Source organism: Hyperoodon ampullatus (genome assembly GCF_949752795.1).
Source record: "Hyperoodon ampullatus genome assembly, chromosome: 2".
In the NCBI taxonomy this organism is placed as follows: domain Eukaryota; kingdom Metazoa; phylum Chordata; class Mammalia; order Artiodactyla; family Ziphiidae; genus Hyperoodon; species Hyperoodon ampullatus.
Genome location: NC_136915.1, coordinates 174,901,253 through 174,924,546, shown reverse-complemented (window position 1 = coordinate 174,924,546; position 23,294 = coordinate 174,901,253). Strand labels below are relative to the sequence as shown.

The following is a 23,294-nucleotide window of genomic DNA, read 5'->3' as shown; positions in this document are numbered from 1 at the left end:
GAAGAATCAATATTGTGAAAATGACTATACTAACCAAAGCAATCTACAGATTCAATGCAATCCCTATCAAATTACCAATGGCATTTTTTACAGAACTAGAACAAAAAATCTGAAAATCTGTATGGAGACACAAAAGACCCCGAATAGCCAAAGCAGTCTTGAGGGAAAAACAAGGAGCGGGAGGAATCAGACTCCCTGATTTCAGACTATACTACAAAGCTACAGTAATCAAGACAATATGGTACTGGCACAAAAACAGAAACACAGATCAATGGAACAAGATAGAAAGCCCAGAGAGAAACCCACACACCTATGGTCAACTAATCTATGACAAAGGAGGCAAGGATATACAATGGAGAAAAGACAGCCTCTTCAATAAGTGGTGCTGGGAAAACTGGACAGCTACATGTAAAAGAATGAAATTAGAACACTCCCTAACACCATACACAAAAATAAATGCAAAATGGATTAGAGACCTAAATGTAAAACCCGACACTATAAAACTCTTAGAGGAAAACATAGAAAGAATACTCTTTGACATAAATCACAGCAAGATCTCTCCTGATCCACCTCCTAGAGTAATGGAAATAAAAACAAAAATAAACAAATGGGACCTAATGAAACTCAAAAGCTTTTGGACAATAAAGGAAACCATACACAAGACGTAAAGACAACTCTCAGAATGGGAGAAAATATTTGCAAATGAATCAACGGACAAAGGATTAATCTCCAAAATATATAAACAGCTCATGCAGCTCAATATTAAAGAAACAATCCAATCCAAAAATGGGCAGAAGACCTAAATAGACATTTCTCCAAAGAAGACATACAGATGGCCAAGAAGCACATGAAAAGCTGCTCAACATCACTAATTATTAGAGAAATGCAAATCAAAACTACAATGAGGTATCACCTCACACCAGTTAGAATGGGCATCATCAGAAAATGTACAAACAACAAATGCTGGAGAGGGTGTGGAGAAAAGGGAACCCTCTTGCACTGTTGGTGGGAATGTAAATTCATACAGCCACTATGGAGAACAGTATGGAGGTTCCTTAAAAAGCTAAAAATAGAATTACCATATGATCCAGCACTCCCACTACTGGGTATATACCCAGAGAAAACTGTAATTCAAAAAGACAGATGCACCCCAATGTTCACTGCAGCACTATTTACAATAGCCAGGTCATGGAAGCAACCTAAATGTCCATCAACAGATGAATGGATAAAGAAGTTGTGGTACATATATACAATGGAACATTACTCAGTCATAAAAAGGAATGCAATAGAGTCATTTGTTGAGACGTGGATGGATCTAGAGTCTGTCATACAGAGTGAAGTAAGTCAGAAGGAGAAAAACAAATATCATATATTAACACATGTATGTGGAACCTAGAAAAATGGTACAGATGAACCGGTTTGCAGGGCAGAAGTTAAGAGATGTAGAGAACAAACGTATGAACACCAAGAGGGGAAAGCCGCGGTGCGGCGGAGGGATGGTGGTGTGCTGAATTGGGCGATTGGGATTGACATGTATACACTGATGTGTATTAAATTGATGACTAATTAGAACCTGCTGTATAAAAAAATAAAATTTAAAAATTAAAAAAAAACTATTAGTAAACTTTTTTTGGATTATTTGTATGGAAATATGTTAATACAAATGTTTCAGACATTACATGATATTCCTAAAAATCTTGTATGTTCTGGTATAATGTTGTAAGTCATAATTCTAGTTATTATTTTAAATTGTATATCTCAGAATTAACTAAATTTCCTTGTCAATTGCATTATTACGAACTTTCATCAAATCTTTAACCATGGTCACATGGTCATTTTTAAGTCTTTTGTCATTTACAGACAGTTCTGGGTGTACTCTGATGCTTCTGCAAAAATGTTCCTATAAAAGGGTTTCATCTTCAAGGAATTCATGGAAAAGACTCTGACAAGTACAGGTTTCTGGTAATTGACTATACTGGTGAACTGAATGAATAAGCATTTTCAGAACTCTAATGGAAAACTGATGAATTCATTAAAGTGCTAACGATCAAGATGAAAAAAAATTAATTACATGGGACTGACTGAACTGATGAGGATAATTATAACTTTTTTGACTTTGTTTGAATAAAAAAAATGGCTCTAGCTTGTAATAAAATCACATTTAAACATAGATCAGTTTATAACAGCATTATTTATAATAGCAAAAAAATTGGAAGTGACAAATATTGAAAATACATCTCAATGTCCAATAAATAATGGTATATCTACTTAGTTGACTTTGAAAATGGTCATTATAAAAACACAATAATATAGAAATAATATAGAATACATTCTATATACAATAATACAGAAAAAGAGGTTAAGATAATACAATATTAATAATAAAGATAACTAATACTTATTGAGGGCTTACTATATGCCAGGCACTGGTCTAGCACCTCATGCGCAGTATTTTATTTAATCCTCACAACCCTGTGAGGTATGTATAATAACTATCCCCATTTTTATTTTTTTTTAACATCTTTATTGGAGTATAATTGCTTTACAATGGTTAGTTTCTGCTTTATAACAAAGTGAATCAACTATACATATACATATATCCCTATATCTCCTCCCTCTTGCGTCTCCCTCCAACCCTCCCTATCCCACCCCCTAGGTGGTCACAAAGCACTGAGCTGATCTCCCTGTGCTATGCAGCTGCTTCCCACTAGCTATCTATTTTACATTTGGTAGTATATATAAGTCTATGCCACTCTCTCACTTCGTCCCAGCTTACCCTTCCCCCTCCCCATGTCCTTAAGTCCATTCTCTACATCTGCATCTTTATTTCTGTCCTGCCCCTAGGTTCTTCATAACCACTTTTTTTTTTAGATTCCATATATATGTGTTAGCATATGGTATTTGTTTTTCTCTTTCTGACTTACTTCACTCTGTATGACAGACTCTAGGTCCATCCATATCCCCATTTTTAGAGATGAAGAAACTGAGGAACAAAGCGGTTCATTAATATGCACTATCACTTACCATGTTAGTGAAAAAAGCAGAGTATAAATATACCAGAAGTGTTCCTATGTAGAAAACTAATGTATACATTAAAAAAAAATACACAATAGGAAGGTATTAAAAATGACACAAGCTACCATGCTATAGTGGCAAAATTTTTTTCTACTTTTTAAAAAAATTGTAGAGGCCATTTAAGACCATAATATTATATATTAAGAAAAAATAATTTTATAGTGAAATTCACAAAACATATATACAAATTTTGTATATATAGATATAAAATTTTTTAATTAAGTACAGTTCCAGCAATTCTAGCAATATATTCTATTCAATGTATTCTATTCCTCACTCTCTTCACACACTGCACACAAATAAGAGATAACCAAATTAATAATTGGAAAAGTATATCAATTAAGATTAAGTTCAGGGGCTTCCCTGGTGGCACAGTGGTTGGGAATCTGCCTGCCAGTGCAGGGGACATGGGTTTGAGCCCTGGTCCAGGAAGATCCCACATGTCGTGGAGCAACTAAGCCTGTGCGCCACAACTACTGAGCCTGTGCTCTGGAGCCCATGAGCCACAACTACTGAGCCCACGTGCCACACCTACCAAAGCCCATGCGCCTAGAGCCCACGCTCCGCAACAAGAGAGGCCACTGCAATGAGAAGCCCGCGCACCACAACGAAGAGTAGCCCCCACTCGCCACAACTAGAGAAAGCCCGCGCACAGCAATGATGATCCAACGCAGCCAAAAATAAATAAATAAAAATATATAAATTTATTTTTTAAAAAAAGATTAAGTTCAATTCTATCTAACAAAAAACTCAAATTCTCAGCTTAAACAAAATAAAAACGTATTTCTTTTACAAACAAAAGAAGTCTGAAGGTAAACAGTCCAAGGCTGATAAGGCAGTCTGACAAAGTTGTCAAAGGATCCAGGATGATTTCAGCTCACCACTATGCCATCCTTGGAGCATGGCCCTCATGCCCCCATCCTTAAGGTCCAACCCCTGAAGACATCACATGATATGTGTTCTGTGTAACAGAAGGGAATAAGTGGGGAAAGCTCACCTTTTAATGAAGCTTCTGATAAAACATATCACCTTCCACTTACATCTACTGGCCAAAACTAGTCACGTGTCCACACCTAACTGCAAAGAAAACTAGAAAATAAGGTCAACTGAATTTTGTTACTACAAAAGGGGGGCCATGTCAAAACTCCAACATTTTTTCCCATTTTTTATAGAAATGGAAAAGCCAATCCTCAAATTCATATGGAACTGCAAGGGGCCCAGACTAGTCAAAATAGTCTTGAAAAAGAAGAACAAAGTTGGAGGACTCACACGTCCCAATTTAAAAACTCACTACAAAGCTACAGTAATCAAGGCTGTGTGGTACTGGCCTAAGAACAGACATAAAGATCAATGGAATAGAACTGAAAGTCCAGAAATAAACCCATATATTTATGGCCAATTGATTTTTGAATAGGGTGGTAAGTCCATTCAGTGGAGAAAGAATAACCTCTTCAACGAATTATGCTGGGACAATTGGATTTCCACATGCAAAAAAATGAAATTAGACCTCTATTTCAAACCATATACAAAAATTAACTCCAAATGGATCAACAACTTAAACATAAGAGCTGAACCATAAAACTCCTAGAAGGTAACATATGGCAAAATCTTTTTTTTATTCTTTTTTTTATATTCTTTTCCATTATGGTTTATCCCAGGAGACTGTATATAGTTCCCTGTGCTATACAGTAGAGTCTTGTTGTTTACCCATCCTAAATGTAAATGATACTGGACTTGGCAGTGACTTCTTAGATATGGCACCACAGGCACAGGAAACAAAAGAAAAAATAAACAAACTGGACTTTCTGAAAACAAAAAAAATTTGTCCATCAAAAGACAATTATCAACAGAGTAAAAAGGCAACTCACAGAATGGGAGAAAATGTTTGCAAATCATATATCTGATAAGAGATTAATATCCAGAATACATAAAGAACTCTTACAACTCAACAACAAAAAAACAAACAACCCGATTTAAAAAAATGGACAAATGACTTGAATAGACATTTATCCAAAGAAGATATGCAAATGACCAATAAGCACATGAAAAGACACTCAACACCACTAATCTTTAGGGAAATGCAAATTAAAACTACAGTGAGCTACCATTTCACACACACTAGGATAGATACAATGAAAAAAACGTAAAATGCCAAGTGTTGACAAAAATACAGAGAAACTGGAACCTTAGTACATTGCTGGTAGGACCGTACAATGGTACAGCTGCTTTGGAAAACGGTTTGGCAGTTCCTCAAGAAAGTTAAACACAGAATTACTGTATGACCCAGAAATTCCACTCCTGGGTACACACCCCAAAGAATCAAACAGATACCTGTACACCAATGTTCGATGCAGTATTATTCATAATAGCCAAAACGTGGAAATGACCCAAATGTTTGCCAAAAGATGGATGGATAAACAATGTTGTATATATACATACAATGGTATATTATTTGGTCTTAAAGATAAATGAAACTCTGCTATAGGCTACAAAAAGGATGAACCTTAAAAATTATGTTAAGTAAAATAAGCCAGATACAAGAGGGTAAAAATTATATGATTACACTTTCATGAAATATCTAGAATAGGCAAATTCACAGAGAAAGAATAGATTGCAGGTTACCAGGAGCTGAGGGGAGAAGAGAATGGAAAGTTATTGCTTTATGGGTACAGAATTTCTGTTTGGGGTGATGAAAAAGTTTTAGAAATAGACAGTAGTGGTGGTTGCAAAACACTGTAAACATAATTAATGTCACTGAATTAAATACTTAAAAATTGTTAAAATGGCAAATTTTGTTATATATGTTTTGCCACAAAAAAAAGAAAAAAAAAAACCTTAAATAAAAAGAACGGAGACCGGAAAATGGGGGAAACCAGAGGGATTACTGTTTTCCATCCATCTCAGGACAAACACATACACAAATACACACACACACACACACACACACACACTCATGTGTAGTAAGAATTTCAGGCAGCTGCAATTTTCAAGGGTCCTTCCCTCCCCAGAGTTGTACCATGATTCCAAACTCATATATTTCCAAGGCACTGGTAACAAGGAGTATTTAGAGTACATCCAACACATACACACAAACACAAAATAACCATAAGTTAAATTATGACCAAATAGCACCAGAAATGCAACCACTATAATTGTGTTCACTCATCTTGTATTATTTTTTTGTAGTAACAACCTAAAGAAAATAGTACTTGTTTAAATAATTTGTCTAAACACGTGAATAAACTAGATAATGGCATTTGTATAGCCATTTCTGCGCTAGCCTAAAAACTCAAATGAAAATTAGTCACAACTAAGCTGAGCTAAACACATTGGTTATCTACAAAACTTCATATCCAATATGATAGAAGAGAATCAAATGTGTACAACTCTTTACATTCTGGATGCTAGTGTCTTCTACAAATGGACAACCTTTAAAGTAGAAGAAATATAAATCAAATGAAACAAATATAGTGAAAGTCCTTCTGTGAAAGGACAGTAGTAAACAACTAAACATTTTCTTGGTATTTCTCCATAAAGCATTCCAAATTTTCAAAATAAGAAATTCATACTCCACTACAATTTGAGTCACATGCAGAAAATTTTAGAAAAAAAATTAGTTAAAACAACTTTACCTGAAAATTCTTAGTGTTAATAAACACTAAACAATTGGGGTTTTTTAAAATCTAAGTAATTTCTATTTCAAAAACTATATAGTCCTGGTGCTTCCCTGGTGGCACAGTGGTTGAGAATCCACCAGCCAATGCAGGGGGCACAAGTTTGAGCCCCGGTCCGGGAAGATCCCACATGCCGCAGAGCAACTAAGCCCATGTGCCACAACTACTGAGCCTGCACCCTGGAGCCCACGTGCCACAACTACTGAGCCCGCACGCCTACAGTCCGTGCTCTGCAACAAGAGAAACCACCGCAATGAGAAGCCTGCGCACCGCAACAAAGAGTAGTCCCAGCTCACCACAACTAGACAAAGCCCGCGCACAGCAATGAAGACCCAACACAGCCAAATATAAATAAATAAAATAAATAAATTTCCTTAAAAAAAAAACTATATAGTCTTACAAAAATTATCTTTGTATATTTCAGAATTGAAATGTAAATTAGGTACTGCTGTAAAGGAAATATTACTACTGCTAGGGGGAAAATTCCTTTATCATTTTCAAATACTAGCTATATTACATCATTTCCTTTTACCTCTTTCTTTTTTTTAAATGGAATGGTTAAAGTTGTATTTTTTAGTAGCATACCTAATTGAAAACAAAATATACTAGATTATCATAAATATTTCATTCTAACCCTAAGTAGCTATTTTAAACTATGGAAGTTGCTCTCTAGGAACTCTATAGTTATATCTACTTTAAATTCTTTTGATTCTAAGTAAAGGCATTAAATCTAGAAACTAAAAAATGATCATCAATTTAAGATATACATTTTAATTTATGGCTTTACTTTTTTTTTTTTTTTTTTTCTTTTTCTTCGATACGCGGGCCTCTCACTGTTGTGGCCTCTCCCGTTGCGGAGCACAGGCTCCGGACGTGCAGGCTCAGCGGCCATGGCTCATGGGCCCCGCCTCTCCGCGGCATGTGGGATCTTCCCGGACCGGGGCACGAACCCGTGTCCCTTGCATCAGCAAGCAGACTCTCAACCACTGTGCCACCAGGAAGCGCTTTACTATTTTTAATGTTTTCTTTTTCCCTCTTAGATGAAATGCAACACTAACAGAATTTTTTAAGTATACAATCACCAACAAAATAAGTTACCAACAATTTGGAAAATAAAATAAAAATGACTTTGAACAACAGCAGTGCAGTCAACAAAAATATCAGGAGAATAATCTCTAATGCAAGGAAACAAAGTATTGCAAAATCATTTAGTCATTTGGGCTGCTATAATAAAATACCACAGATTGGGTGGCTTATAACAACAGAAATTTATTTCTTACAATTCTGGAAGTCAGAACTCCAACGCCAAGGTGCCAGCATGGTTGCTTTCTGTGTCTTCTCATGGCGGAATGGCTCACAAGCTCTCTGGGGCCTCTTTTATAAAGGCACTAATAATCCCGTTCATGAAGTTTCCATCCTCATGACCTAAGCACCTGCCAAAGGCCTCACCTCTTAATGCCATCATCTTTGGGGGTTCAGATTTTAACATACGAATGTTGGAGGGACACTAACATTCAGACAACAGCAGCAATTCAATAATAATTTGTTTTAGGGTGTGTTTTTCAATATGTATCCTAATGTTCAAATTAAATAATGAAATCATTCCCTGAAAACCTGACCAGGAGTAGTTAGAAAGCTGACCAGTTTTCCACTTAGTCCTACTGCTCAGCAACTCCCTGAAACAAGCTTCTCTTAAACTGAGCCCTGAAACAGAAATGAAAAGGACAGCTCAATTATTTAGGCTTCAAAAAATTTTCTGTGAGATATTAAAATTACAAGAAGAATCTCATTTAATATGAGGCATTTCCTTGCATTTACAAGGTCCAACATGGATTTCAGAAGACTCAAGAGCAGCTGAGTACTGTTAAACAGAGCTACCCTGCAGCTGTGTACCTGACAAGTGTTCTGACGTCTGATCTCACAGTACCTGGTTGCTTACTAGTTTATAGAAGTGATAATTTCATCCATCATTCATAACATTTGTGTAATTTAGTTTGTCTTTATTGCTCTGTTAGAGTTCTTTGTTCTGTGTTCAATTCCATAAACATTGAGTATTATGTGTGTGCCTTACGTAACTTTAGAAGGACCTGTTTATCATTAATGTAATTACATAGAATTTACCCTACATAGCTTTTTCAAGAATAAACTACCTTTTCCTACGATAAAGACTATTTATAAATTGCCATCTATAAGAACAGAGCATCACTAAAGAAGAAAAAAAGACTGATCTGCTCAAAGATAAATTTTAACTGATAAATTTTAAATCTTCTATTTACTGTATCCAGTTTTCAGCTCCTCATTTAAAGACTTGAAAAAAAGTTTGAAAATGAGATCAATGAGGAAGGATTAAAGGAATAGGGACTTCATAATTCTTCAAAAACTAATACTATTTTTTAAGTTTTCATGTTTATTAGTTATTCATAAACACAGATTCAATTGCCATTTAAGGTTCAAGAAAAACACCAGGCCCCAGTTAAGTACCATCACCCTCACCAAAAACCTTTTCCTTCCTATACCATCCTCCCAATATAGTTATAGCATAATTTTAGTTAACTCAATATTCACTGGTTCCACTACTGTAACCATGTAAATTATTATTTTCCTTTCCTACAGAAATTTTTTTCTTAATCACTGCTTTCTCATTTGCTTCACTTTCCAAGCAAACCCAGACTCTCCCCAAATTTCTGAATCTCCTCTCAAGATGTTCATTCGCATCAGATATTAAAGAAGTCTCTCGGGGAGATTTCTGCACTGCCTCTTATCTGGGCTGATTGACCTCTATGTTTGGTGCAAAGCAATCATTCTGTATTCTCTCTTCACCATCATCTTAGGAAATCCTTTCTTCTCTCCCCTGTACTGGATCTCCTACTAGGAGGTATCTTATATTTCCTCATCTTAATTTACTCTCTTGTTTAGTTGGGGCTAGAGCATCCAACTCATCACAGTTTGCCTATGGCTCTCCTGGTTTCAGCGTAAGTCTATATACTAAGAAATTCCCTAGTCCCAGGTAAACCTGGATGGTGGGTTACCCTATTGGGAGTCCAGAGGTTGCAGAAGGTAAAAATTTTTTGAAGACTTGCAGGTCTTAAACTGTCCTTATCCCACCTTCACACTTGACTGAGAATTTGGATGGTTATAGAATTCCAATTCGGAAATCATTTTCCTTCAAAATACTAACATTGTCTTCTAGCTTCCAGTGTTGCTGCTGAGAAGTCCAAAGCCTTTCTGATTCCTGATCCTTTGTATTTTCTCTTTGGAAACTTTTTGAGTCTGTTCTTTGTCCCCAGAGATATGCAAATTCCACAATGAATTGGTTGTAAATCTTGGTATGAATCTATTTCCACCCCTTGTCCTGGTATTTGGTGGGAACTCTTTATCTAGAAACTCGTGTCCTTCAATTATAAAATATTTTCTTGAATGATTTCATTGGGTTCCTCCCCTCTGTTCTCCCTATTGGAATTCCTATTATTCAGATTATTATTCAGACCTCTTAAATTGGTCCTCCAATGTTCTTCTTTTTATCTCCTCTATTCTATCCCTTTGTGGTTTCTGCTGTATTTTCTGAGAAATTCTTTGTTTTACCCTCCGGTTCGTGTACTGAGGTTTTAATTTTAGCTATCACATTTTTAATTTTTTTCATTCTTTCATTTTCATTTTTTTCACTGTTCCTTTTTTTCTTTTTTTTTTTTCTTCGGTACACGGGCCTCTCACTGCCGTGGCCTCTCCCGTTGCGGAGCACAGGCTCCAGACGTGCAGGCCCAGCGGCCATGGCTCACGGGCCCAGCTGCTCCGCGGCATGTGGGATCTTCCCGGACCGGGGCACGAACCCGCGTCCCCTGCATCGGCAGGCGGACTCCCAACCACTGCGCCACCAGGGAAGCCCTTCACTGTTCCTTTTTATGACATCCTGACTTACTTCACGGGTCTTCTCTTATCTGTGAGAATATTAATGATAGTGTTTTGTTTCTGAAGTCACACTTTCTCTGCAGAGTCTGTTTCATGTGAGGCGCTTTTTCTCCCCTGTTTTTTGTTTGCTTGAAGCTGTATCTTATTTATTACAGGCTTTCTTCAGATATCTGACAATCCCTGGTGTTATATTAGGAATGAGAAAATGGAAAGATGCTCTGAAGCTCTGAACCTTTGGGTGAAGCCCACTGATAATGAACTGCACTGAAGTGTGATTACCTGAGCCCTTTACTGAGGAATCTCTGATGTATCTGTATCTTTAGGCCTTTCTTCTTGGGCTGGTCAGATTCTCCAGAGAAGACTTTTCTAATCTCCTATCTTCGTGATAAAGGCCTAGTTGCCAACTTTCTGGGAGCCAAGCAAAATATATAAACATTTATTTACTCTCCTGTTTTCAGTATGAAATGCCCATCCTAAACTATGCCTAATGTCACTCAACACAGAGAACCTCTGTCTTACCGAAAATAGACATTCAGTCTTTGTTTGGGGAGGGAAGACAGGAGCCAGCTGGCAGGTAGTAGGGGAAGGGCTCTAGAGTTCCTACTGCTTATACAACAATTCAATCAGTCCTCCACATTTTAGCTCCACCTGTACCTCAACTTTCACAGATTCCTGACAATACCAATTTCTAAGACTTTTGAGCATTCTGCCAAGTAAAGGGGATAGGTCCTAGCTTACACTATTACTGACTTAAGACTTGACTTTCTCAGATCTGCTAAGTCAGCAGTTATCACCCATCTGCCTGCTTTTTCAGCTTCCAAAATTTCACAGTATCATCCCGTGTTTTTTTCATCCTTGAAGATTTATGACTTCTTAAAAATTCCTTTACCATAGTTTTAGTGGGGCTGCAGAAGAGAATGAAACTAATTTGTGTGTTCAATTCATCATCACCAGACTGTGCTGGACACTGTTGCAAATAAGGTTAAACACAGACTTAATGTAAGAAAATTTTACCTTTAAAAATTGGAGACTATTTGCATTTTATCTTATTCCTTTAAACAGTAGCACCCTCTTCTCCTTACTTTCACCCCATAAAATACTCATTTATAGATTATCAACTGCTAAGAGAGGGGACAATGAACCACTACTTATAAGAAACCCCTTCCGAAATAAAGCAGGATACATCAATGAAGAAAGAAATCCATGGAACAGTTAAAGAATAATCAAGTAAAAGATCTGATTAGTAGAAGAGTCAACTCATTATAGCTGGAGGAAAAAGGTGAGTGTGGTACAAAAGGGCAGCACAAGAGAATTTGGGGGATAATGGAACTGCTTTGTATCTTGACTATGGTACTGTTCTACATTTGTCAAAACTCACAGGATATATACCAAAATGAAGGAATTTTACTATATATACATTTTTTAATGAAGTACAGTTCATTTACAATGCTGTGTTAGTTTCTGCTGTACTATATATATATAATTTTTGAATAACTTTAAAAAATCCTTTAAGGTGAGAATGGGAAATAAATATAAACAAAATTATATATATATATATGCATATATACATACACATATACCATATATATGCCATTAGGAGGAATAGATCAAAGTAGGAATGGGGGAACAGAAAGCATCGTGGATGGGAGTAGGGTGTTGAAGGCTGAGCTGAATGAAAAGGATATCCACATAAAAGAGCTGCATGGCATCACTTCTGGGATATTCTTGCCAAAGATGTATGATCATGAGGAAACAAACCCAAATTTAGGGTTTGCTTCAAATGCTACAAAATAACCAGCTGGCAATCTTCAAAAGTGTCAGTCATGAAAACTGAAGAAAATCTGAAGCCCTAGTCCAGACTGACTGACACTAGAAGGCATGACATCCAAATGCAACATGTGATTCTAAACTGAATCCTTTTGCTATAAAGGTATCATCAGGACAACTAACAAAATTTGAATGAGGTCTAAGGATTAGATGATACTAATGTATCAGTGTTAATTTCTTAATTTTAATAGTTGCATTGTGGTTATGCAAAAGAATGTTACAAAATACATACGAACATATTTGGGAATTAGGGTATCAAGTCAGCAATTTACTCTCCAATGGTTCAGAGGGGAAAATATTGTACTATACTTGCAATTTTTCTGTACATTTCAGATTATATCAAATTTTTTAAATTATTTTTTTAAATAATAAAAAGATTAGAAAAATAGACAAGGACCATATCCATATGCCATGCTAAGCAGTTTCAATGTCATCCTGAAAGCTATCAGTAGTCATTGTAGGATATTAAGCAAGATGTTGACATGATCAAAGTTGTAACCGTTTTTTAAAAGTTCTACTAAACAAAGGCCCTTGGATATGTAGGATTCCCAATATTTTCAGGTTAGGTGCACATGTAATACTGAGATTATAAGTTACTTAGCATTTAAAGGAGAAACAAAAAGCATGATTAATAAGGTCAATAAGACCCAGGAATGTAATCCATTTAGATACATTTAACATAGACAAGTCAACTGAGCAGATGCACACAGAGGTTGAACAGTACCAGGATAACTCAAGAGCTGCTGTAATTAATTGGGGTTACCACAGGAACACAGGTAAAAGAAACAAGTATGATCACACTTAATCACAATTTACAGCAATGTAACACAGCAAGGAACGCCTGGAAAAAACTGTCAACTTAGCACGCATCAGTCAGAAATGGGGTAACACATTACAAAGGCATGCAGGAAAAAGGCAGAAATAGAAATCACACTGGACTTGGAAATATTATTATGGTTTTAACCATAAACTCTAGGAAAATCTTTATAAGTACAGAAGATGGAGAAGCTTTATGATATCATATCAATATGTCAGCTGCATCACATACCTGAGCTTTTGGTCTGTTTTTAAATGTTCCTTAGTTATGATTTTTGGTTGGGGCAAGGCCATAATTAGCTAGCAATACAATCACAAACTGGGGCTCTAGCCACTGCAGGTTTTTCCTAATCTTTTCAAACAAATATTTTTTTAAATCTCAGGACAGAACACTTCTAAGTAAGTACATGACTACTTTTAATAATATCTGAGTCAACTTGGGGCATTAGCCACTTCCAGTAAACCAGGTATTTAAGGATGGGATTCTTGTTGCAGCAGGACAACATTGCTTTGACAAAAAAAAACCTCTCATAAAATTAATTAGCTTTGTTCTATTTCACAGCCATGACAGTCTGTCTCCCAAATTCTATACCAGCACAACGGTTAGAGAGATAACTGGGTTAAAAAATGATCAATTGCTACTGAAAACAAAAAATCACTAGGTTAGCAGGAGCATCTTTGCAAACCACGAACTACACACATAAATATAAACTCAAAGGCATGTATCAGGTTTTATTGTTCTTTGTCTATAAACACATACTTACCCAATGCAGAACTCCACATTAACCTAGTACATACTGCCGAACTGCCTTCTAGGTGATGCAAACAGAAGTGCTAAAAAAACATTAAACACGAAAAGGATAAAGGCAAGTCATTCAAACCTCTGCCTTTGGAGTTGGATGTGAACTGTGATAATATTCAAAATACAATGTGATAGAAGAATTCAGTAGCGACTTTCTGAAATATAATTAATTTAAAAGCTCTGACACTGTCTATGGATTCTTAGTGTACACCAGCACTTCCCAAACTCTGCCAGCTATCCTCATAAAAAGGGTTCCAGGGCTTCCCTGGTGGCGCAGTGGTTGCGAGTCCGCCTGCCGATGCAGGGGACACAGGTTCGTTCCCCGGTCCGGGAAGATCCCACATGCTGCAGAGCGGCTGCGCCCGTGAGCCATGGCCGCTGAGCCTGAGCGTCCGGAGCCTGTCTGTGCTCCGCAACGGGAGAGGCCACAACAGTGAGAGGCCCCAGTACCGCAAAAAAAAAAAAAAAGGTTCCAAAGTCAAATGACTTAAGCAAATTCTAGGTAAACCAAAGTTAAAGAGGTTTCTGTACCACAGAACTTTTGAAAAGTGTTACTATGACCATGTGCTTTGTAATATACAAAGAGGGATGCAATAAGTACTATTTCCCAATCTTACATATACAATGAACTCTTAATTTTCAAACTTCATTTATATCTATTGAAACATAGTTTAGGAAACACTAGGGTATACTGTGGATTTTCTTCATATTTACTGTCAGTCTACAGCATGCATTTATGGGTGCTGCATAATCTTTAGTCCACAAAAATTCCTAAGTGAATGACATATCAATAATTTTTCATGATTATTTTAATCTTCTGAGTTGAGGTCTAGAATTCCACCACTGATTTGCAGGTTGGAACTATATGAATATAAAAATAAATCATAACTAGCCATTTCACAATATTTGCTGTTGGTGACGAAAAGAATAGGCATGGGCTTAATATTTACTGAAAAACAGTTCAGAACTACACAACATTGTAAAGCAACTATACTCCAATAAAAATTAATTAAAAAAAAAACAGTTCAGTTAATAACAACAAAATGTTCCAATGCAAAATATCCTGAAAGAAGAAATAAGATGCTGTTTGCAGAGTCACACAGGGAAAGACATCTCCGATGCCAATATAATTCAATAAAACATTATCAGTAAGCTATGAGTATGTTTGTTAATGGTGAAATAAAGTTATTTACATCCCTGTATTAGTACAACTATACATTTCAATTAAACTTTACCAAAAAATAGCATTTTATCTTCCTTTATCATAAGGCCAGATAGAAACTTCAAAAACAGAATGAGAAGCCTCTTGCCTTCTGAGATGGCCCACACTCTGTCTATGGAGTGTGCATCTCCCTGAATAAACCTTCTTATTATTTTTGGGAAAAAACAAAACAAAAACAGAATAAGAAAAAAGCCAACAAAATGCAACTATAAATCACCAGAAAAAGAAAATCCTAAACCAACTTTCAACCTTTTGGAAAAATAAGCTATTACTATTATGCCAATTTTTCACTGATGTTAAAACAGACTTAGGTTAAGTAACTTTCTTAAATCACCCAGCCAATGATCAAGGGAGTCAGTCTGAACCCAAAGCTCCTACTCTTTTCCAGTATTGTAGGTTTAGAACAGAAATACTTCAGGTTGAGGTATTCTACTTGTAGATCTTCACCATGGAAACTCTAAGTAAGTTTAATTAAGCTTTATCACTATGAATAGAAAAAACTGACTAGAACATGTTTTTTTTTTTCATAGATTAAGCCTACAGTGATGTGTACGCAATTTGAAATAAAACCAAAATTTAATAAATGATTGCATGACTGAACTAATTCACAGGTATTTTTAAAAGATTGTTTTCATCCACATAAGTAGTATTTTCAAGCATAAGTAGTATTTTCAAGCAAAATTAGATTGGGGGTGAGTGGAATAGTGTTGATGGGGAAGAATTAAAGAGAACAATAAATGTATGTCAGAAGAGAGAGAAAAAAAGACATTAATTTATGCTACAAGCTATTTCTCTTTAAAATCAAGTCAAAATATCCTCTAGTATTATTATCTGCCACCTTAATACTCAGAATAGAAGTTTATGGTAATCACAGAGTTCTAATTGCTCACATAGTGTTGAAACAGCACCAATTATATATGGTTTCCTCTTTAATAAAAGTATTGTATATTCTGGCTTCTTTATGCTCTACATAAATAGGTGCTGGCACTTGAAACCCATAGTTTCACAGATACAAATAAAAGTAAAGTTCCCACACTAATCCAAAAATCTGAAACCAACAGCTTAGCAAAAAACATTGTAACCTTAGATAAAACAATATTTAACACTATAATGAATTGTAAAATTGCACGTCCATGATCTTTTCCTCTGAAATATCACAAAGTAATGAATTATTTCACAGACAGACAGTAGTTCTGCAACATGTTACAATTAAAGTAACTAAAGCTGCAAAAGATAAGGTGAGAATTTCTGAATTTGCTGTGAATGCCTATACTTGAAAAGCAAGTTTAATTAGAGCAAGGAAAGGTCATAAACAGAGACTTGTCAGTAATTTCAAGGACTTCAGAGGCTAAAAGCACTGGTTCATTATTATACCTAATTTCATTCTACTTTATAGGGTGCTTTTCCTGGACACAAATGTTCACCAGCCTCACACATGTGCTACTCCACCATGATTAAGTTTATCTGTGACTATCACACAGAAGACAATTGAAAGTCCACAACCACTAAGTAAAATCTAATTTACTCAGATTTGGATTTTCTCTCCAAACCACACAGTGTTCCAAACTTTCTCTCAAAATTATCTCTTTCTAACCCTGAAGACACAAGGGACACCATGACCTCATACTGAAAGAGCATTTCCCAAAGGGTGTTCCATGGAACACTGGTTGCCATCCATCTTCCTCAAAACATTATAAATTCTAGGATAACCCACAATATTTTTAATGTTTAATTTTGTGTAAAAGTTTCCCAAATTTATTTACCCACACAACCCCCCCCCCCCGCAAAGCACCTATTAATATCCCATGGATTTCCAGAACACATTTTGAAACTAGGGAGGCAGCTAAAGAAACCCTAACCCCAAAATGAACCATCGTTCATATGAGGAAGAATTAAGTGGCAAATAGTGAGATTGGAAAGTGGAGAGCCAGGTCTCTGAGCCTCCTGTTAACCAATGAAAGCGGAAGCGCTACTCTCCTATAGCAGCAGATAAAGAAGCACTAGAATTGGGGGAGGGGTGTTAGCCAACAGAGGCTAACAGCTACTAATTGAAAAAAGTGGACACTGTAGAGAGGAAGTAGGGAGCAACTAGCTGGGAAGAGCAAACCTGTTACTCTGATCAGCATCAAAGGGGAAAAAAGGAAATCCCCTGGATCTGGAAAGGAGTTTTATATGCAGTGACAACAAAAGACAGTCATTCATATGTCTGGGATGACCTATACTTATAGTGTGGGTTATGGAAAGAACTTCTTGACTCAAGATACAGCAAAAGCTGTTGAGCAATTCTTCACCTTAGCTACTGAAAACTTGAAGTCACCCCCACTGGAAGTTTCATGAGTAACAAGGGATGAGAAAATCTATGGAACTAGCAGATCCTTCTCACCTGCATCTACTCGAACATTCATCTGGAGTAATGGGAAGGCATAAACAAAAAACTACAACCAATGTCTAAAGGTCATATCCTTCATGTTTGACTAGTTACACAACTTTTACAGTTAATGGAAGTCAACATCCAGGAGCCCAAAGTCAGAAAAGGAAAAATGTAAAAAAAAAAGGAAATGAACCATCAAAGACAAAATCGAGTGAATTCCCCTGTCCATTAAGTTCTTCTAAATTAAAAATACTCAATTATTCACGAATCAGACTAAAGTAGCAACCCAGGAAAACAGTATATTCATGCTCATTTTCTCATTTCTCCTCTCTCCCATTCTCCCGCCCTCCTTCCAAGTATCCTGTCCCTACCTAAACTCCTTTTCTTTAAATTCTTCAGTCTGTCCCAAATTTAATCATGTGCGCTTTTTGAAAAAGGGAACTAGGTCTATAATTTTTTCACTGTTAAACAGTGAACATGTTTTAGCGTCATCTACACTAGAATTCAAACTCTTCTGCTTCCAATCTTCGGTAAGAAATGTAAGAAAACACAAGAGTTCTGTATAACAATATTTATCCTTTCAACACATGATGTACTTGATATTTTCTATTCTAGTATATTTACTTTTTTAAATGCTGGTTGGACTTAGTAAATTGATTCTAAAACCTATCAAAACCAATAGGATGAAAAACAATCAGCAATATATACAATATACTGGCAGTAAGTGTACATGAATAGAAGAGGGTTTGGAAGAATTTTTTTTGACTACCATAAAAGAATAGTAGAATAAAATATTAATCTGTAACAAGTTCAGTTCTTTTACCCTAAAATAGCCTGGGCTTACTATCTAATATTAACCAAGTCCCAGGAATTATGGAACATTTCATAAAATTTCCAACACATTATGCTACGTGTTTTTACACTGCTATGTTAAGGTATGCCTTACATTTCCATATGAAATAAATAAGTTCCTAAAATTATTAGTGTTATTCCTGACATCCCTGTTCACACTCATGGAGCAGTACATCCTTTAAAAAAGAGAGAAACAGAATGGAAATGGAAAAATAATAGCCATCACTTATTGCATGCTTCTATCATATGCCAGCATTGTGTTAGATCAAATAATTGTACTTACTATCACTCTTAGAAGAGACTAGATTATTAGGGGACTAGTATAAAGGAAACAAATGCCCAACCTATATTTCTGGTGACATTTATGATGATCCTAATTGAGGACTTAAATAAAAATAAACTTAATCATGTGTATTAAATGAACTTTTTGGTAATTTGGTATGATTAATAAATTCTACTCAGGAAAAGCTAACAACGAGGAACAACATAAGTGAAGAACAAAGAAAAGATTCAGATTCTTCTAATCAAGGCATCATCATCTCACTTAAATGACCCACATATCAAAAGCATGAATAAGCTTTAAAACTACTCTAATAAAATGAAAAGTTTAAACCACAGTACCTGCTGATGTACTCTAGTAACAAGTTTATTAGTCATTCAGACTATTGTGTGTGTGTGTATACACTAAATAAACTATAAAATTACTGTTGTTTAAGGATAATTTAAATGAAATGTTATAAGGTCCAAGATTCAGAAAGCATCAAAATACAGTTGGCCACATACAGATAGTTCTGCATTTCTTTTTTTGTATTCAGTAATATTATCTTATGCCTATTTTTTAAGTAACTTGGTTAAGAATTCCCTAAAATTCTGATTTTTCATTTCAAAGTAGAAGATAACCAATTCAATGAATAACATATTCATTTAGTCATTACTAGCAGATTAGCTTATAATGTAAAAGTTATTTTTACTTCTACAGCTCTACTGTAACTTAACTCTAGAGTCACACTACTGATATCAAAACTATTATTTTGTAAACAAAACATACAAACCATAACCATTTCAACAACTTAAAAAACAAGGACAAAACATAATCTTTCAAAGCTTGTTGTATATAACAGGAAAATATAATAATATTTAATAATTTAATAAAAATAATAATCTTATTAAATTTAAAAGTGATCTATGGCCTCTTTATCCCCTTGCTCTATTGCTCAGTGACTTAATCTCCTCTTCCTCTCTAGAGCTCTACTTGTTTCCTCCCTCAAGCCATTAGCACCAAATGCAAGGAATGCTATCAAAAAAAAAAAAATCTAACTTTGAATTGTCAGCTTTCTTACTGTCATGATACTGTAATGAGCGAAATATTAACTGCATCAATATAAAAGTGAAATGGGCCATAACTAGGAATAAAGTGAAATTGATGGAAATGAAGCAAGTCAGAATCTTGCTGACTCCATTTTTAAAAGTACCATCAGCATAAAAGTAAGGCATATCTAGATGACACTTCCATTCATATAGACAGCCAAACAAATATACATCATGTACTAGTATTTAACTACTACAGCTCTTCTGTTGCAAATATTGGGGCTTTTAAAACTCAAACTAAAAATTGTATCATTTAAGGCAAACCTAAATTACCAAATTTAACTCCAACAAATAATCCCTTTCAATTTCCATCACAGACCAAAAAAATAATATTTAAAATAATAAATTGAGGTCAATTCACTATCTGGAAACTTCCTTAATCTAACTTGTTTTTTATATAATGTTAGATAGTGAGAATCCAATAAGACATTTCCCCAAAATGTAGTAATCAATTCATATGAGAACAGTTGATCTGTTTCAATAATTAAATGAGGAGACTGGCATTCTTAAATAACCTAAATTCTTAAATAACTTAAAGATAGTAAATACTACTACTCATGATGCACTTCTTGACAGCTTTTTCCATTCTTTCTTTTCTTCCTCCTTACCCAAACTTCTATGGTTGGTAACTCCCATTTTCAAGACCTCACACTCCAACTTAAAAACGCCTAAGACTTAACAGACACTGCCTACTCCCAAAGCCTACAAAATAACTGCCTAAAAATTCTAGTCTCTCGTTCTTTATTACTGAGAAACACAACAGGAGTTTACTTAAGAGAATGTATATTTTTGTTACATCACACCTGACTTCTAAAAGACAAAATATGAAGGATACTACTAAAACCTAATTTACTTTAAAACTGTGGAAAATCCCTTGCTTGAAATTATTTAAAATCTGCTAATAAAAATAAAATGTATTTGGCCAAACACTTATTTGACTTTTGGCTTATTTGGCTTAAATTAAATATATACAAACAAGGTTTTTTTTTAATACAGATATAAGAAACACGATCCAAGAAAACATTAGCGGAAAATATATATAAATTATTTTGATAATTCAGAAAAATATCTCATAACATAAATGTAAATTTTTAATCACCAAAAGGCAATTGAGGATATAGTTTTTTATCATATTTTTAAATTACATTTACAACTGGTACATACGAAGAGTTCTCCCATCATTTTGCTGATGAGAAATAATAGATATTAAAATGACAATCATAATCATAGACTAGAGTATCGCTATGAAACCATAATTCAAGAACTGAAACTCTAAAAGTATCAAAATCTTTTCTTTAAATCTTAAAAAAAACTAAAACTTTTCTAAATTTATTAAACATGAGGTGTAAAACTACACATGCTTTATAAAATATTTTACTCTACACATAAAAATAAAGGACATATATTCACAAATCCAGTACCAAAGTCAAAACTGTTTCATTCTTAAGAGAGCAGTCTCTTGAAAGATCATTTAGAATTCTTACATTCCCAGTATGAGTCTAGTAATATGTTTTTAAAAATTATTCTATTCACATTTCATACATATATTTTTTTTAACCCTTATGACATCAAGTTGCTAGAAAACTTCTGATACTGACAAATTGAATAATTAAAGTTATGATGTGTAGGCAATCTTGAATAAGTGATTTACCTGACAAACGAATTTTTAATAAATTTCAAGTCAAAAAAACGAAATAATCACCAATTGACTTTTACTTCAGAAAAATAAAGATTTACTTGGAAACAAAGACATTTTAGTATAAAAACTTTCCAACAAACTCAAATATTGGTATTCCAAAGGTACAAAATAACTTCTTTAGCTAATATCCTTCAAAAGTCAATGTACCAATATAGGTACACTGCCATGTACTATACACAGTATGATATGTGATGATGTGTACTCTTCCCACAGAGAACTGGTGGATGTTGGAACTTGCTCACATGTAACATCCGAAACAGAACTTAAGCCAAGCCTTCAAGCTTGAAGGTCACATGGAGCATTTGCTCTCATCACTGATCTACTCCACTACCTAGCTCTTCTAAATCACATCTATATTTAGGAGAATGAAGACAAAAATTTAGCCACTTTAGGTTTGAATTAAATTTAGAGTAAATCTAACTCTCAGGCAGGCAGGAGCTGCTCCCAAACATTCTCTACCAAATACTATCACAAAATTCTTAAACTATTTATGTCATCTTACAAACATGACAATTTTTGGCAAGTCCGTGTTTAGTAATTTCCTTTGCATGTACTATATAGAGATGTGATAAAACCCACTGATGACCACCTTCAAGTTCCTGTTGACCTAAGATATTTTAATATCTCCTCCCATTTCCAGAGTGATTTCCAAAGCCTGGGAAGGAATGTTTCCACTAATAAATATCTTTCAATTGAATGCCTGTTATACCACCACGCTCTCGGCAAAGCGAGCAATAATCCATTTCTGCCCATCACAGAATTATTCAAAATCTCTCACTGCTGACCAAAAAACATAAGTCATTCCTCATAAGTCCCACATTAAATCTAGGCAACACTAGAGGGGTGGGATAGGGAGGGTGAGAGGGAGGGAGACGCAAGAGGGAAGAGATATGGGGATATATGTATATGTATAACTGATTCACGTTGTTATAAAGCAGAAACTAACACACCATTGTAAAGCTATTATACTCCAATAAGATGTTAAAAAAAAAAAATCTAGGCAACAACTGAGTAGCATGCTTTTACTCTTGGGAAAATATTTACTGAAAACTACAAAAAAAAAACCTTGAGTAATTGGTGTCTACTCTTTTATTGTATATATATATATACATTATGTATAATGTATTTAAATACATAATATATATTGTGTACACACAATATATATTTATATACTCATTACAGAGAGTTTACATGATAACTCTCTATAACAATTAAACCATAATGGCTAAAGAATTTTTTATTTTACATACAAACTTACCCCATTCTAGGTATTCAAGAATGTTCTTCTCTCTTCTCAATGGAGAATTATTGCATTCATCATAAAGGCAGATGAGGATATCCAGTAACGTTTCCACACTGAAGCACTGCCCATTGGTCTGAGCGGGCCCATCCAAAATAAACTGCTCCAACTGCCTCAAACGCACTTCTCCAGACATGTTTGCTTCAACTTCTGCTGGTTTTTCTTTCAATTACTGAACCGATTTTGACTATGATTATTTGAACCTAAACTTTAAAAGGTGTGGTTTTAAAAATAAACCACTTGTTATTCAAACAACTGTCATGCAATGCCGGTGCTGAATTCAACATCCAACACACCAGTAACCTCACTTAACTGAAGCGTCTTCTATTTCACACATATACATATATTTTGAGGGAAAGTTACCATAAAATATATTTAAAAC

General features: G+C 35.0%; 1 protein-coding gene across 11 annotated transcripts in view; it reads right to left on the bottom strand.

The window, feature by feature from the left end:
* Window positions 1-23,048, bottom strand: part of CDC42BPA (CDC42 binding protein kinase alpha) — a gene marked incomplete at both ends in the record, with an annotated part of 303,526 nt that extends 280,478 nt beyond the window's left edge. For all 11 annotated transcript variants that reach the window (XM_079719570.1, XM_079719575.1, XM_079719576.1 and 8 more), the window contains one exon: window positions 22,871-23,048. In XM_079719570.1, coding sequence (XP_079575696.1) covers window positions 22,871-23,048 — 178 coding nt within the window. The remainder of the gene's footprint in view (window positions 1-22,870) is intronic.
* Between the last annotated feature and the right edge of the window lie 246 nt (window positions 23,049-23,294).